This window comes from Polypterus senegalus, chromosome 18, assembly GCF_016835505.1.
Source record: "Polypterus senegalus isolate Bchr_013 chromosome 18, ASM1683550v1, whole genome shotgun sequence".
Taxonomy (NCBI): domain Eukaryota; kingdom Metazoa; phylum Chordata; class Cladistia; order Polypteriformes; family Polypteridae; genus Polypterus; species Polypterus senegalus.
The window spans coordinates 40219915-40237162 of NC_053171.1; the positions used below are offsets into that span (position 1 = coordinate 40219915).

The 17248-nt window shown below is 40.3% G+C and overlaps 1 protein-coding gene across 1 annotated transcript in view; it reads right to left on the reverse strand.

Moving 5' to 3' along the window:
- Positions 1–8641: 8641 nt before the first annotated feature.
- Positions 8642–17248, reverse strand: part of tmed8 (transmembrane p24 trafficking protein 8) — a 33279-nt gene continuing 24672 nt past the window's right edge. Inside the window, exon 6 of the mRNA XM_039741493.1 lies at positions 8642–10664. Coding sequence (XP_039597427.1) covers positions 10447–10664 — 218 coding nt within the window. The 3' untranslated portion in view covers positions 8642–10446. The remainder of the gene's footprint in view (positions 10665–17248) is intronic.

Sequence of the window (17248 nt, forward strand, 5' to 3'; positions counted from 1 at the left end):
GGTTGTCTTTGTGTCTTCTCCTTCTGCAGGCTCATAAACATCACCTGTATAACTAAATGCAGAGGTCTGATGTCGCAGATAAGACCCTCCAAATGGGGGATGCAGGTTATAGCAGAGTAGTCTTGTGCAGTTACAAGCAGATCTGATGCGGAGCCTTCAACCCCCCCCCTATCACAAATCACACATCCCAGAGCTGAGAGAGACTTTGTGGATATGCACTGATACAGCACATTGCCGCACCAACCACACAACGAACCACCTCAGGATCCCAAATTAGGACAGAAGTGCCGCCGTGCAATGGCTGACACCTCAGCACCACACTAGTTTTGTACAGTAGCTGGAGTGCCAATCCTACCACCAACCCCCAGGTTTCCCTGCAAGTTGGAGGATACAGGTTAACGTCATACCCATGACGAAGCAATTGTAGGTTAAGGGTCTTGCTCAGGGCTCAACGGAGTGGAATCACTTCTGACACTTATGGTATTCGAACCAGCAACCTTCTGCCTGCTGTCACGCACGTGCGATTAGGGGGCCGCGTAAGGACCCAAACTGTAGCGTGAAGGCGCACGCCAGAAGGGAATGGCGGGGTACTAACCTCTCACCCTTTGTTACTGCAGAAAGAAAGACGTACCATCGCCATGAATTTGCCACGACTACCCGAGCACGCATCACCACTTCCACCTTCCCTCTGTCAACCTCTGATGACATCATCAATCCCAGCATTCCTCTCTATCTACTTCCGGTCCCCCTCCATAAATGCACCCCTCTCCACCATTTTAGCAGTCTCTGTTAGATGAAAACTATTGGTGTAAAAAATCTACTTGGACTCACTATGTACAGTATACGGGGCCGGAAAACCCAAACCTTGCTGAGTTGTCTGTCATTTTTCTACACTGCTGACACAAATCCCAAGCCTCAGAGCCACCACTCCACACTTACCAGAACGTCTTATCGGATCGAGTAGTGTCATAAATGTGTCCAAGCACCCACTTGCTTATCTAGCTTTTTCTTAATCATTATTCATTTTAAAATACAAGTATGGCTCAGAGTTATTCAATAAAGTCAATTTTACAAAAAAGCTATCAATCTATATGCTAGATATCACTCCCCATTACAGTATGTTTTAACACAATCCACCAACTAAATAAGGACATGACACAGGGAAGCTCAGGATATGGCAGTCGGCTCCTTTAATAATAGAAACTCCCAGGAGTGCTCATTATCACATCACGGGTATAGAAAAGTGCTAAACTCAAAGGCACACAGGCGCTCTCTTAAAAAGAAGTATTTTCAAAGCTCAGCAACTTGGGATACGTGTCGATCATCAGGAAACTGAACGGGGGGTCACAGCTCATGACAGGTGTGCCAGGTGTAGATAAGCAAAGGACCCACAGCTGACATGTCAGGCATTCCTTCTCTTCTTCCTCCTGTCAAAATGCTATAAATGATCACATCCTCACCTGAGGTGACGGTGAAAAGGGACACAGGTCTCAGAATCTGTAAAGTGTCCACGGAGGGCAAGTTTGTATGGCAGCCAATCTATAATTGTTCTGTTCTGTGTATTGTATTGTATTGTATTGACCCCCTTATTTTTGACAGCCACTGCACGCCCAACCTACCTGGAAAGGGGTCTCTCTTTGAACTGCCTTTCCCAAGGTTTCTTCCATTTTTCCCTACAAGGTTTTTTGGGAGTTTTTCCATGTCTTCTTAGAGAGTCAAGGCTGGGGTGCTGTCAAGAGGCAGGGGCCTGTTAAAGCCTATTGCGGAACTTTCTGTGTGATTTTGGGCTATACAAAAATAAACTGTATTGTATTGTATTGTATTAGTCAGTGGCTAATTTCTGGTGGAATCTGTGTTAGAATGAGAGTACAAATTATAAATAAATCAGTAACGGCACAGAAATACACTTGACTTGATCATTCCTAGTTTTCATCCTCTTTCTTTCTCTGTATGTTTTAGCATTCGTTTGCTCAGAGGTTGATGCGCTTGCTGATTCCTGAGCAGCTCTTGTTTTCTCCACCCTAGCGTCCCAATTCTTCTCTTCTTTCGTCGACATCTTATTGCGTTAAAACTTATTAAGTCAGTGTTTGTGTTGCAACTACTTAGTACATTTTCTTTAATTTTTCACTTAAGCTAGCACTTAAGTCTTCAATCTGCCCCAAGAATGATTTAAGATATAGAGGTAGGGGAAGTGATGTCAAAAGTGGTATGGATGAGAATGGCACCCATATGCCCTGCTGGCCACTGCCGAGAGTTGATTCTACAATAAAGTAAGATAAAAATAAAAAGAGGAATAACCTTGGAGGTTAATCATCACCCGAAAGTGGATAGTAGACGTCACATCGTTTATGTGTACCAAATGTCAGGTCAACAGTTCAAACGGTTTGCGAGCTACAGGTGATTTAAAATCCTGGACAGACAAAAACGGACAGCCACGGTAGCGTATTATATATAAAGACTGTATGTTAAAATCAGACACATAAACCCATAAGGGTGGCTTTACTCTGACTCGGTATGATTTGTTCTACTACAAACCAGTAGGCATTGTTAATTAAATAGATTTGTGGGATGGGGTCACCTTTATAAGAATCCATTAACCTTACGTTTCTTTAGGGGAACTGGTAGCCCGCATTATAAGGTTGATTTAGACAAACATGGCTTCAGGAGGAGTACAGTGGTATCTTGTTTTGAATCCAGCTAAGCCTTAACCATTTTCTTTAGGCTGATTTTCATCACAATGTCACTGGGAAAGTGAAAGCCTGTCCCATCATCACCGAGCACACAGGAGGACATAGCAATGCATGACGAGACAGTACAGTACATCGCAAAGGTGCCCTACAGCACACACCCACACTCACTGACTCACTCACTGTGGGTCAACCTGAGCCGATGTCACATTAGTCGTTGGGTATGACAGAGCTGCTAACTGATTTGCTGAGCTTGTTGCCAGACCAGACAGTTAACACGACTGGAAATCACTGAGCATATTAAATTTACCAGTTGTGTGATGACTTTCCAGTAAGTAGTGTTTGCTCCTTTTTCGGACAGAGCCAGTGCTGTACAATATTATGATGTGTTCACTCTCTTAAAATTTTTTCATTCTTAAGAAAGTGTTTTTTTCTGAGTGGTTTCCTGGCTTTGTAATGTTTCCAGGAATATAATGACTAATTAATTCATGAGGCTGCGACATTATGTTGTTTTGCAATTGAGCGCCACCAGGTCATGATGCATGTTACTGGCACGTTGCTCCTGGTTGTCACTGAATGTTGTTTCGGATGTCACTACACAATGTGTCATCAGCCTGACCCTTTAAGTCTGGTGCAAAAATTCATTCTGTATCCATGATTTGGAGAAAGAAAAAAAAAAACACAATCAGACTTAGCGTGTATTTCCTCCTCTATGTTCTGACTCCTGATTTTACTTAATTTCTCTCCAACTTTGATCCCAACCTCAACCTCAACCTTGATGTAAAAAAAGGTTTTGTTGCTAAGGTTTTCACTCATTTCCGGTTGCGACTGGTTCTAGTTGGAGTTTATTTCAAAGAGTTAATCCACATTGTGTTATAGTAGGCTACAGTAACACTGGGCAGCAGCTTAGTGCCTTCCACATTTCCCCTTCCACAAACATCGACAGTCACTGCATTGTGAACAGTGCTAACTACCGGTGCTAACGTTTTTCTTGACCTTGCACAGACACTGCATCCTGCTGCAGCGTTACACGAGCGGAATGGTGGTCCGGTTGTTCATTGCCGTATGCATCAGTTTCACTATCCTTGTCAATATTTAATAACCAATTCACACTGTTCCCAATGTCACTTGATTCGGGAAATGGTTAGGTTTCAGTTTGTTTTTCTAAAACTGGCTTTACAGCTTCTCTTTTATACGCCATTGTGCGTTTTCAATGATGGCTTCACCCCACTCATGAATATTGAAGAGTTACCGTAAGGTGGCAAAACGCATAGAAATATTTTGTTTTTGCAGCATGATGCTATTTTACCCACTACATGGTGATAGTATTCTGTGCCGAGATGTCATTCAGGCTTAAGCCCTTACATCGGATTACAACAGCCTAACCTAAGAAAGGCTTGGACTTAACCGTCTTTACATGGAAATCTGAGCCTGAGAGACATTCAGGGTAAAAATCAAGGAGGTACAACAGAAGGGATAGAGGAATGAATGATCGAAATGTTACACGAACTTATTCATTATGAGCCATGAAAGGCCTCACAAAGCACTGTGTATAAGATTGATGATACTGACTGGTGGGCAGCATAAGTGAGAATTGGGAAGCAAAAGTACAAGAGATTGGAACTCCGTTAGCTTTAAAAACAGATCTGCATTGTAGGTCAAAGAACAAGAGAGGAGAGGGGGTAGAAAAGGAAGGTTTTGGAGATTAGAATGTTCAAAGGCCTGATTCATTACATAGATCATTCAGAATTACGTGAATATCTTTGAAAGCATATGGCTAGAGTGTAATTGGACCACCTCCACGAAAAACAGGAGTGTATGAGTGTGTGTGCCAGACTGGGCAGCGGCCAAGACGCCTCTCCACCTTAGGCCGTATTTCTAGCATGTACAGTGCAATGAAAAAGCATTTGGCCCCTTTGTGCTTTCCTCTGTTTTCACTTCTTCATAACACTTAATTGTTTCTGATCACCAAATAATTTTAGTATAATACAAATGACAACCCGAGTAAATGCAACACAGTTTTTTTTTTTTAATGGTGATTTGATTTACTGAAGGAAAAAGTAATTGCCCCCTAGTCACTCAATTAACCAATGGGTTAAATTAGTCTAGATACGCACGCTCAGGCTTGGTTATTGTTGAATCTAAATGTCACTTAAATGGCACCTTGTGAAGCAATTTGAAGTTGGCTAAAAGGTCTCAACAAGCAGTACACCATGCCAAAAAAAAATATCCAGATTTTAGAAAGAAAGTTAGTGAAATATATCAGTTGGAAGCAATCTCTAAAACCCTGGCACTTCAGCAAAACACCATGACAGCCATCATCTCCAAATTGAGAAGACTTGGAATTGTGGAAAATCTGCCCAGCAGTGGCCACTCTAGCAAAATTACTTTAAAAGTGCATAGGCATTTGGGAAAATCACAAAAGAAGCCAGATGAACATCTAAGGAACTGCAGGCCTCTCTCAGCTCAGTTAATGTCAGCATTCATGGTTAGAAAGGGCAAAAATGGCATTCATGGGAGAGTTGCACTGCTAAACAAGAAGAACATAAAGGCCCATTTAAAATTTGTCAAAATACACCTCTACTACCCTCCATAACATTTGGGATAATCTTCTATGGACTGACGAGAACTTTTTGGAAAACATTTCGCATCTGGTATAAAGCTAAGAACATCATGGCCTCTGTCACGCAGGTAGTGGTGGTGTGATGGTGTGGGGATGCTTTGCAGCTCAGCGCCTCAGCAACTTGCATTAACTGAGGAAAGCAAGAATTTAACTGTCTACCAGAAAATACTGAAGCAGAATATCTGGTCATCAGTCCATGATCTGAAGCTCAGGCACATCTGGGTTATGCAGCAGGACAAGAATTGGAAGCATGAGAGCCAGCCTAGTTCTGAATGGCTGCAAAAAAGAAACAAAATTAAAGTTTTGGAGTGGCCTAGTCAAAGTTCTGACTGGGACCCCATTGAAATGTTTTATATTGAGACCTTAAATGGGCAGTTCCTAGTCAAACACCCTGCAATGTGCTTAAGTTAAAATAATTCTGTAGAGGAGAGTGGGCCAGAATTTCTCTGCAGCGATGCCAAAGACTGATCTCCCATTACTGGAAGCATTTGAGTGCAGTCGTTGCTGCTAAACGTGGCACAACCAAGTATTAAGCTTTGGGGGGTAAGGTGTTAGGGAACATTTATATTTCAATAAATCGAGTGATCACCTAAAAGCTGTATTCTGTTTACTCAGGTTGTCTTTTGTATTATATTAAATTTGTCTGGATATCGGAAACAAGTCTTGTGAATAATTAAAAACAGAGAAAATCCGGAAGGGGGCAAATACTTCTTCACAGCACTGTATGTAATTAGTGGACCCAAGCAATTCTAATTGATGGTTAAATCTTGTCCTAATTAGGCTCCTTGTATCTCTATGGCCTTGTTCACACGGGCGTTAAAATCGAGCGTTTTTTTTGCGTTCGTAGCGTCCGGTGAGCGAGGATCAAGCGCCGAGTGTTTTCTACGTAGGAGTCAATGAGAGTGTTCACACGGGCTTTGGTGACGTCGCTTTGTCCGCAGCGCATTTATACAGCATCAAAAAAACGTTGCATGCAGCTTTTTCTTGGCGTTCAAAACCCAACGAACGCAAGGAAACCGCTTCTAGTTCGTTTTCTGCGCGTTTATTTTACGCTTCGGAGGACCGGATATTTTTATGTTTTCATATACAACATATATATTTTCATATTGCTTATTTTATTTTATTGTCTCATGTAATTTGTAAACCATGAACCTATTAATTTATGTTCTAATATAATATTTGATAACGATTATGTAGGGGGCAATCCATGGCGGGGGCATTTCAGTGCATAACACCGTGTAAGCGCACTCGACTACTGTTTCCTTACCTCAAAGTGACAAGTAGTCTCTCTTCGGGGCTAACACCAAGTCGCATATTGGTTGATCGGCGTGCAATGTGGCATGGCACCAGCTGCAGCAGACAATCAAAAGTGGAAACCGACATCCGACAGTAATTAAAAAACTTGCACGGAAATTTTTGCATTTCTTCATAAAGCACAAAAAAACTTCCTTTAACCCTACGTTGTGCAGTCAGAGGATGAACCCAGTAGCGGCGGCGATTTTTTCTCTCCCTACGCTGCCGTATTACGAGTATTTTTAAAACAAGAAGATTAATATCTAACATAGCAAAATGGTCCATATTGAAATGAGGCACCTCAAATAAAACGACAAGGGCTTTCATATCCAGTTCCCGACACTGCCTCCACAGGTTAACACACAAACTACAATTTGGGTTGCAGGCTGGCGTTAGACAGAGACAAACGAACGCCGGTGTAGAAATCAATCGATCGCCACCACAAAATGTGACATAAACGTCTAGGACGTTCAGAGCAAGTTTGTTTATCCAAAAACTTAATGCCCGTGTGAACAAGGCCTTTCTATTTCAAAATTCAGTCAGTGAATATCTGTAAAGTAGAAGGAGAACTGGAGTAGCCCGAGGATAACCCACTCAAGTACAGGCCGGACGCTGTGAGACAGCAGCCTCAACTGCTGGGCCGTGATGTCACTCAACAAACAATAAATCAGTCCGATAACATGGCCAGAAACAAGGTGAGCTGTTCTCAAAGGTCACAAAAAGTCACACAGCATGGACACAAGTAATCAAATTACTCCAGCTTGAAGGGCGAAGTCCACACTAATATACAGTATTTTGATTTAAAAAGGCAAATATTAGTCTTATTTTTTTTTATTTCTTGTGGTGGCAATGTTACAACAATTCCTATATTTCTAAAACGTCACTGATTCCTGAGTGAAGTTCCTGTGGTGGGAAAGCGTCTTAAGAATCAAGTTTGAATTACAATAAAAAAAAATCCTGGGACGAGACGAGAATTTTTAGCCTGGGACGAGATGTGACTTTTTCAGAGAGATACTTTCATGTCACGTAAGACAAGACAATGAGTAGATGACAAAGTAGACGTCATAAGGAGGTTCAAAAACGTTGGCGCGATAACACATGCAGAGCAGGTTAGAGATAATGAAAGTACTAAAATTCGAAAGTCTCAAAAAATGATAGTAAAGATCGCATTAGTGCAAACAGACGGAAATTATTACTCTGTGAAATACCAGAACATCAAAAACAGATCAAATATATTGTTCGGATTTACATTTTTAAAGTCAGAGACTTGTAGATCGTCTAATTTGTGTTGCCATCATGGAAAAAAAGGGCATATCCACGAGAATGAAAAGATTTGTTGTTTGGTGAAAGTGAAATCCACATATGCGAGTGGCAGAGACCAAAGTTGCTGGCGCATAGCACAGGCTGGAGTGTTTGGCGAGCAAAGCCCCGTAGTACTAATAATAATGAAAACAAATTCTTGAACAGCTCTCTGGTAATTACTGTAAATATCTCAGAAAGACAAAACACAAACTGCACAATCATTCAGTCCGAGCTGAACACCTACGCAATAAGATGAGAAATTATGCTAATTCTCTGTTAAGAATATTAAATTAACTTCTGCTAATTCATAGACTGTTTGCAATTGAAATCAGCAGCAGTACAGACTGTGAACACGTTTAACCAGATAACAGATTTCAAGTGACCCAGCACTGATACCACCATCTCACTCAGTGTTTGGTCACTTTCTGATATATAAACAAAAGGGAAATGACTTTAAATTAAAACAAAACGTAGTCTGACACTAGCTGTGGATGTTTATGGGTCCTACTGTCCTCCTCGGTGTGATGTGTGTAGCTCTGATGCACACAGACATTCCTTTCAGAAGACTTTGGTGACATTAAATGAAAATGGAGGTTCCCTGGAGCCCTGAGGCACATCAAGTCTACTGGGCTGTCACCACTCAGGAAACTGCGAACAATCAGAACATTCTGGAGAGGTTCAACATCCAAAGGGCAGCCAAATCTTTGATTACCTGGGGAGATTTACGACACATAAATTAGTTGGCATCACACAGTTTATTTTGTTAAAAGACATCAGGAGTCATTTAGGGACCAGTGACAGAAACCTCTGATCCATTAGAGGGTCAAGAAAACAAACTCCATTGACAGATTCATTATATATATATATTACAATTTTTCATTACTAGTTAATATGTACTACAATCATTAGTGCAAGTACATGGTTTTATAAAAAAAATGATCTGAATTTTATAGTTTTTGCTACAAACATTGACATTCAGTACCCACTTAGAAAATATTATCTCAGTATACTTTGTTTCCACATTTAATAAAAATCACAGATCTGCCTTCACTATGATACAATTAAAAATCTCATATCTGCTGGTGATGTTGTAAACTATCATCTTTAAAAAGAAATAAATCTGCAGTTATCCATGTAACAATTTCAATGTTTTTTGGCTTGAGCACAACGCTTACTTCACTTGGAAAAGACACCTGTGTCACCTGGACCACCATATCGTATATACAACCTGAAAATGTGTGCAGCCCAGACACGCTTGTGGGCCTAGTGATTCTGAAATGATCTGTGTGCATGTGTGTGCGTGCGTGTGCGTGTGTGTGTGTCTGGGAATTTGCTGTGCAAATCAGCAGGAGTGAATTTCTAAACATTACAGAATGTGTGTGTCTGCGTCAGAGTACATCATAAACGTGTCAGTGTAAATGTGTGCATAGGTTTGTAATGGTTTTCATGCTACTGGAAACACAGTATATTGGACAAAAGGAAATGAGGCTGCACGTGGTGAGAAAAGCAGTGATTGTCGTACACAGTAAATATACATTCCGTTCAAAAGAAAAGGCCATCCTCACAGTAACATCACAGGCGAGATGAGCACCAGAGAGTTTGCACAAAGCCCAAATAAAACACGTCTGACTTGTGTCTCGGCTCACTGATCAATGATATAATTGAATTACAGATTCTCCAGATTCAACAGCCTCCCTGAATTAAGCCACTACAGCCTTGTCTTTCATCTCAAAAAGTCAACTATTTTATAATTAATACCAATATTTTCTCATTTCTTTTCCTAGGTGCCTTCTATTTCCTCATCCTTTTCAGACATGTTGTTCATAATGAACCTGCAGCACTGGGCTGATGATGCTAAACCAATAAGTTGGTAGCTTCCTAATGCAGGCACCCTAAAATTCTAATCAGATGACTGACTGCCATTTTAATATACTCTACTTAAGTGTAAATTATTATAAAAACCCTCTGTCACAGCACAGGAGATGAACAAGGAATTCTTTTTTTTTTCCTCCTGCATACTAAATTGCTGACTATGAAACCCAATCATAACCATGCAGAAAATAACAGAAGCGTTTACACATTTTCCTACAGATCGGAGGTACCCATGAGTCAAGCAGCACATTTCCCCTGACGTTCCTGCAGCTCACACAACTCAGGTGCCATGACTTACAGAAGGGTATCCACTGATGAGGGCAGACCATTCAAATACTGCCAGCGTATTATAGATGTGAAGTATTTGGCTGGAAGGTTGGCTTTCGAGTGGGTAGAGTTTGTTTTTTTTAACACCATACAGTGGCTTCATTTTCCCCCAAAAACCACTAGGGAAAGTCAAACATGTGGGTTTCCCTGTCTACTATTACAAAACTGTAGTAGTTTTGAAATTCACAGGCTGAGGACTTGGATTTGCACTTTTCTTATGAACCACATTACCAGTACATGAAGCCACCCCTCTGAAAGGGGGAACACTGACAGAAATCACAACACGGGAAAGAGGAACATCTCGGTGTCATCTGCAGTCCTTGAAAAGCCTTAGATTGCTTCTCAATCACTATAATAAACTCTGTAATAAAGAGTTTTGTTTCTCCACAGTGAGTAGGAGTTGTCAAATTTCAGGAGGTATGTTCCTTCTCCTGGGTATTCATGGCTCCCATGCTGCACCATCAGATGGCTGTCTTGCCTGTAGACAGGCAAAATTTCTCCCAGATGAGACATACGTGAAGTTTTGGATCCTTTCTCCACATCTCCTGGACTAACAGGGCCTGGAGGGGAAAAAAAAACAAACAAACAGTAAGTTGAGGGCTAAGGGACAGTAATTCTTCTTGAAGCTGGAATAATACATGACCTTACCTGGCTGAAGTCGCAGGGTTAATTATTCATATAGAAGACAAAGCTAAATTGAATCCTACCTTCACATGTACATATCGGTCTTCATTTTATTTAAGAGTAACTGCTCAACTTTCTCATTTTAAAGGCCTTAAGTATTGGCAGATTATAGATGTAATGTAATGGCCATGCCACCCCTTGGCTGGTTTGACTAACCAGGCCTCCTGTCCAACACACAATTGTTTGTCAAACTCCACTGCTAAGGCCAGTGACACATTACACGACTTCTCATTAAGTGTTCTGCTGAAGCAGAATTGTTTAATTTACGGACCAAACGATGACACAAGAACAAAATGGAGTACTTGCCGGGGTCAAAACCAAAGAGACAAACTGGTCATTCACCAAGTCTGAAATGCGAGACAAGAATCAGTATCATAAACCGGAAAGCAAGTCAGAAAACCGAGAACAAAAATCCAGAGAAGCACACGTTAAGTCTTTGAGTTTTATCCAAAACATGGATACCCGAACAGTGCATAAACAACCTTTTCAAAGGGTCGTGCTGATGACATCACAGAAGCACTCTCTCAGGGACATCTTGGAGGTTGCCCGTCAATATTCAAAATGGTACCACAATAAGACGCTAAAAACAAAAACTTGGTGTGGTTAAAGGTTTAAAGTGAGCCACTGCAATCTCATTTCATTTCATTTTCTAACCTGCTTAATCCAGACCAGGCTCAGGGGGGTGCTAGAGCCACTACCACCTAACATTGGGCGCAAGGCAGGAACAAACCCTGGAAAAGGGTGCCAGTCGATTGCTGGGCGAACACACACACACACCCCAAACACACAGTGTAGCCAGTTCACCTAACATGCATGTAAACTGTGAGTTTTATTACACATTACATTATTTTACTTGAGACGGGTAACTGAAGCCATGAATGGACACAGATGAAGCCTTTAAGCCACATGAAGAAACTGACAGGGAGAAGTCGAAACACAGATATGAAAAAACAAATGGAAGCAACTCAGGCAGGGTATTAAAGCGGAGAAGGTGTACCCCGTGGTTTGACGGTCAGTTTATGGTCAGCAGTTACTGCAGGCTATTTAAAATTGAACTGTGCCAGCAAAATATTGTAACCCATGTTAGAAAATTGCATGTTCTTATTTTGGAAGCAAAGACCGTGAGAAAAGCATAAATCTCTGGCAACTGCACTGAAAATGGAAGCTCATCTATGGACCAACAGACGACATCACTCCTGCCCGTACCTAGAAAAATGCCTCCTGCACTCTTAAAGTGAGGGAGATGACTGCAGGAACTGCACAACAGCACTGAGCTTTGCCAGGTGCTTCCTTTGAAAATTGTATTACTGTGAGTGTCAGACAATAGTAAAAGAAGCTAAGTGTATCCATTCTCAAGTGTTATTTTTCCTTTGTTCATCTTAGAATTACTGCCGTCCTACTAAGGACGTAGATAATATTTTATAGGTACCAAAGTGGACAGACTAGCATCCCGACCACAAAGGAGGATGGTTCCTTATCCAGAAAGGAGGCCATAAGGCAAGGATATGGGTGGACAGATGTCCCAGCCGGGGCAGCTGCAGATACCTTTCCTGGCCAGGAACATATAACAGAAGGGGAGGGAAGGACTGTCTCTTGGGGTTATGTAGTCCCCCAATATGTCAGATGGCAGCATCACTCGAGTCAAACTTCCATTTGTACACTCGCAGGACACCTTGGAAATTGCAGTCCTGTTGGACAGACCTGACAGCGTATGTGGGTGACACCAGAGGGAGCCGCGGGGAAGAGAACTCACACATTTTAGAGAGTCCAACTTGACCTGGAATTGCATTCAGGGTGTAATCATGTGTCACCAGAAGTACTCTCGGGTCTCTCTCTCTTTATATATACTGAAATATATATATATATATATATATATATATATATATATATATATATATATATATATATATATTTACATTTATAGGTTACCCCCTTCTTGCTTCGCTCGCCAACCTCCCTGGCCTGCGCTATGAGCCAGCCACTTCGCGTCTCTGCCACTCGTGTTGTGAAGAGGGAGGCCGAACGCACCTCAAGGAGATGCGGTCGCTCCTCCAAAACCCCCTCTTAAACGGTGTAAGAGTTAAACTTGAACCCTAGTCCAATGTGCACCTGGCATGTGTCTGAGTCTCATATCCTTCTGAGTTTATCCTTAAAAGCTGACGCTGTTATTTTATTATTCACTATGATAAATGTATTTCTTGTTATTTTATATGACCCCTTAAGAGAAAAATGTTATATTTATGGCATAATCTTTCTTCTATAATATATATATATATATATATATATATATAGCAGCTGCTCCACTGACAGACTGAGGAGATCGTTCCTCCCCCAAACTATGAGACTCTTCAGTTCCACTCGGGTGGGTAAACGTTAACATTATTCAAAGTTATTGTCTGTTTTTACCTGCATTTTTATTACTGTTTAATGTAATATTTTTTTTGTATCAATATGCTGCTGCTGGATTATGTGAATTTCCCCTTGTGATTAATAAAGTATCTATCTATCTATATCTATATCTCTCTCTTTCTCTCTATTATATATATATATTCTCTCTCTCTCTATTATATATATATATATATATATATATATATAGAGAGAGAGAGAGAGAGAGAGAGAGAGAGAGAGAGAGAGAGAGACTGACATATTTCTGGTTTAATAAAAGCTGCAATCTCTAATGAGAATTCAGTCAGGAACCAAGAAAGGATGAAATAAATGTCTTAATCAAATTCCCTGACCTCAGAAACTCCAGTATAACCATTAAGAAATTGCAAAAACTCCTCAGAAACGTATTAAAAAAAAGAATAATGAGCACCAATCACAATAGTAAGAGAGCATGTCAAACTTTCAGATGTCAGTTGCTGGATCTCGTTGTTATGAGGATGACTAAATTAATTGGGAATCGCATTGGATGAAAGATTACAAGACTTGATCATTCTTTCTCAACACAGTTTCAAATTTCCAAAGTATTGTCAGCTCACAGCTTTTTGACAGCCACATGATGACAGTGCCTGACAACACCAGCTTTCCAGGTACAGTGAGTTTAGCCTTAAGTCTCCACCTGTCTTTTTTCCTTTTTATGTTCTTTAATGGTATAAAAATCTCAAAACATCAGACAGGCAAATCTCTCTTCTCTTTTTGCAGTTTTAAACACCCATTTTTTCATTGTATACATTGTTCTTCCAGGTGAGTGCTCGCTGGATGTCAAGTCTCATACACACAGCCACCTACTCCAGTGACTTAAGCCAAAACCAAGCCTGTTGCGATTCTGTCCAAGTGATTGACTAGAGATATTAAATCTCAAGACTGGAGGGTCATGGGAGTGTGCTGCAAATATCCCAAACTCGCTAAGATATAAATGAAGGCTATTAGTGGAACTTGTTGGAAATTGGTACATTACAAACTGGTAGATTATATCACTAACCGAATACTAGTCATCATTGCTTAACTCACATAAATCTGAGAACAGCCATGTTCCTTCTGGTCTATGCAACAAGAGAGTTCCTGATGAAAAGGTTAACAATCATAACTGATGTTGCATCACTTTATCATATAATTCTGCCATGATTACTAATATGCACCACAATTCAACAAAGCTCAGGGAAGGATTGTCAATATGACCTTTTCTTAGGTCAGAATTTGGTGCATTCCAAAAGAATGAAGCCTCTAAGCGTTTAGTCAAAGGAGTTCTCAGTTTATATAACTGGTATGTTCGACTATGAAGATGCCATTTTACTGAACCTCATTTCAACCCACAAAATATGAATAAAATGTAACAGATTGAAGGTGGGGTGAAAAGGACAGACATATAACTGGACAGGCAGAAGAGTAAAACTTAACTAATGACTGGTGGTGCACATCAGGAATAAAATAAAATGTCTTTCAAGGACGATGAGAGAGAAAGAGAGACTTCCTGTTACCACGACGGAAAACACAGATGAGTGTGCTTTGCAATGTGATGCAGCAGTTTTTATTACTGATAAAGATGATTTTCCAGTCATCTTCAAATAAAGAGTTCTGATGACATTTTTCCTTTTTCTGAAGTTAAACTGGCAGAAGTGAGTGAAGCTGTAAGGACTTACCAGACGGCATTCATTAGAATATATGTGTTTACTGATCTTCTTAGCGCCAGTGCCTCAAAGATCCAAGTGACTGCATGGAGTGTTTATGCTCTGCAATGTTTAGTGGATGTTGTCTGTACTCCAAACAAATGCACGTTAAAATTAAGTCACTCCATTATTTGATGTTATGCTCACATCCCAGGTGTGTGCATTTTCCAACCATTTTAGCTAAAAGGCAAAATTGTGCTTTACAAATACAGACGCATACTTTGCTTCAGGACATTGGACTCTGCGTCATGGCATCCATAACAATGGCTGTAGTTTACATGAAATTCCACCCATAACAGCTGCTATCAACAAAGAACCAACCACATATGCTTCCTTCAGGAAAGACAGTGCTAATTATCTGTGAGAAAAGTGAATTAATTCAGCCTTCATTGAGTTGTCATAATGTACATTTAAAACAAGAAAGGTGTGTTTTCTGAAACTGGGACCTTTTCTACTTCAAAGTGCAGTTTTTAATGGTTTTCCACTAGTGCTCATAGACCCCCACATTTACAGTAAGCAGTTTGGCTGGATCCATCTTCTTTTTTCCATTTTCCAGTAAATAATGAAGGAAATGAATGAATGCCACAACTGTGAAAAAATAACTGATTTCAAAAATTCCAAACTTACCATGCAAATTATTTTTACCTATCAACACTGTAACAAAAAATCGGGAGTGGTCTCCCCTCAACTTTCTCATATACTCAGATATGGGGATTGATATTTGAGGAGTAAACCGTAAGACAATGATTATATTTTTATATTATGTATATAAAAAGAACTATCAACAACATATCAGATCAAATTAATAATATACTGAAAAATTATTATAAACGTAAAGCTGAATAAATCGGACTCTGCAGCTGCACAAATAAAAAAGTACCAGTTCTGATTTGCAAAAATAGCTCAAAAGTTGATAGAAATCTACGTTTTGTACCTAATACTGGTATGCAAAATTTGGTTGCCCTAAGTGAAAGCACTCTCAAGTTATCATGTTTACACACACACACACACACACACACAGACATAATTCTAAAAATGGTATTTTCTGACTCAGGGAGGTCTAAAAGATTTAATCAAAATCGACTTTTTGGACGATTACAATACTTTCCCTATACTTTGTATACTACAAAGTAAAAATAATCTACAGCATCACTTTTGCTATTTTATTACTAATGTTGGGGATTCTCTGAGACTGAATGAGGCAACAGGTCTGCACTAAATATGGGCAAAACCCAACAGAAGCCAAAGGAACAAATAGAGAGAAAGAAAGAAGAAAAGGATAAGGAAGAGGAAGAGAAAACGGAAGAGAGAGGCACACCCTCACTAGTAACTGTAGAACACTTAAACAAATTCACTTCTGCAGGCTGGGACAACTCCTTTATTGTGAACGATGTTCTTGAAGTGAATTCTTCTAAGTTCAAGAAAAAGAAAGAAAGACAGAATGGCTGAAAAGAGATACGGTGGACTCTACAGAGTAGATAACTTATTATACTGTACATTGAATGAATGTCACTTTGTCATCTGATTTTCAAATAAATCTAATACGTACTAATATTTAAATATGTCATGTCATTTTCTAACTCACATAATCCAGACCAGGATCGCGGGGGTGCTGCAGCCTATCCCAGCTGACCTAGGGTACAAGGCAGGAACAAACCCTGGATAGGATGCCAGTTCATTGCAGGGCACACACACACTGGGGCCATTTTAGCAATGCCATGTCACATAACCTGCGTGTCTTTGGACTATGTGAGGAAACTACCACTGTGCCACCGTGCTGATCCAATTTTTAAATACTCTCAATTGAATGTAAAAATGTAAATATCTCCAGTCAGTGTCACGTAACTCTGGATGTTACTGTAAATGCACTGTAGGATTTTTTTCAGATAGCCATACTGTATTCACACATATTCGAGTTGCTTGTTGGACTACCATTACTACAATAAATAAAAGAGACAGCCTTCTGTCCTGTAAGGAAGAGCAGACGTTTTCTTTCCAAAGGTGACTTCCTTGGCAGAGCCCTACAATGGTTTATCTCCACTCCTCTTTTGTTGGAGTAGCTGGCCACTCTATGGCTGAATAATTCCTAAACTCCAGAATACAGGAAAGGTGGCACTTGAAGGTCGATACATGCAAAGGCAAATTTTCGAGTTTCTGAGTGCACAAACTGATGTAATCAAAGTGAAGGAAGAGAAACATACATTTGGAGTTAAGGATATCTCTCTACCTACCTACTACATGGAAATTCTGCACAAAGAACATTAGGCTAGTGATTATTCAACCCCATTGTTGTTTTTCATAACTGCTCCTCACCACTGCCTGAGGTCAGAACATGTAATTTCATTGCTTGT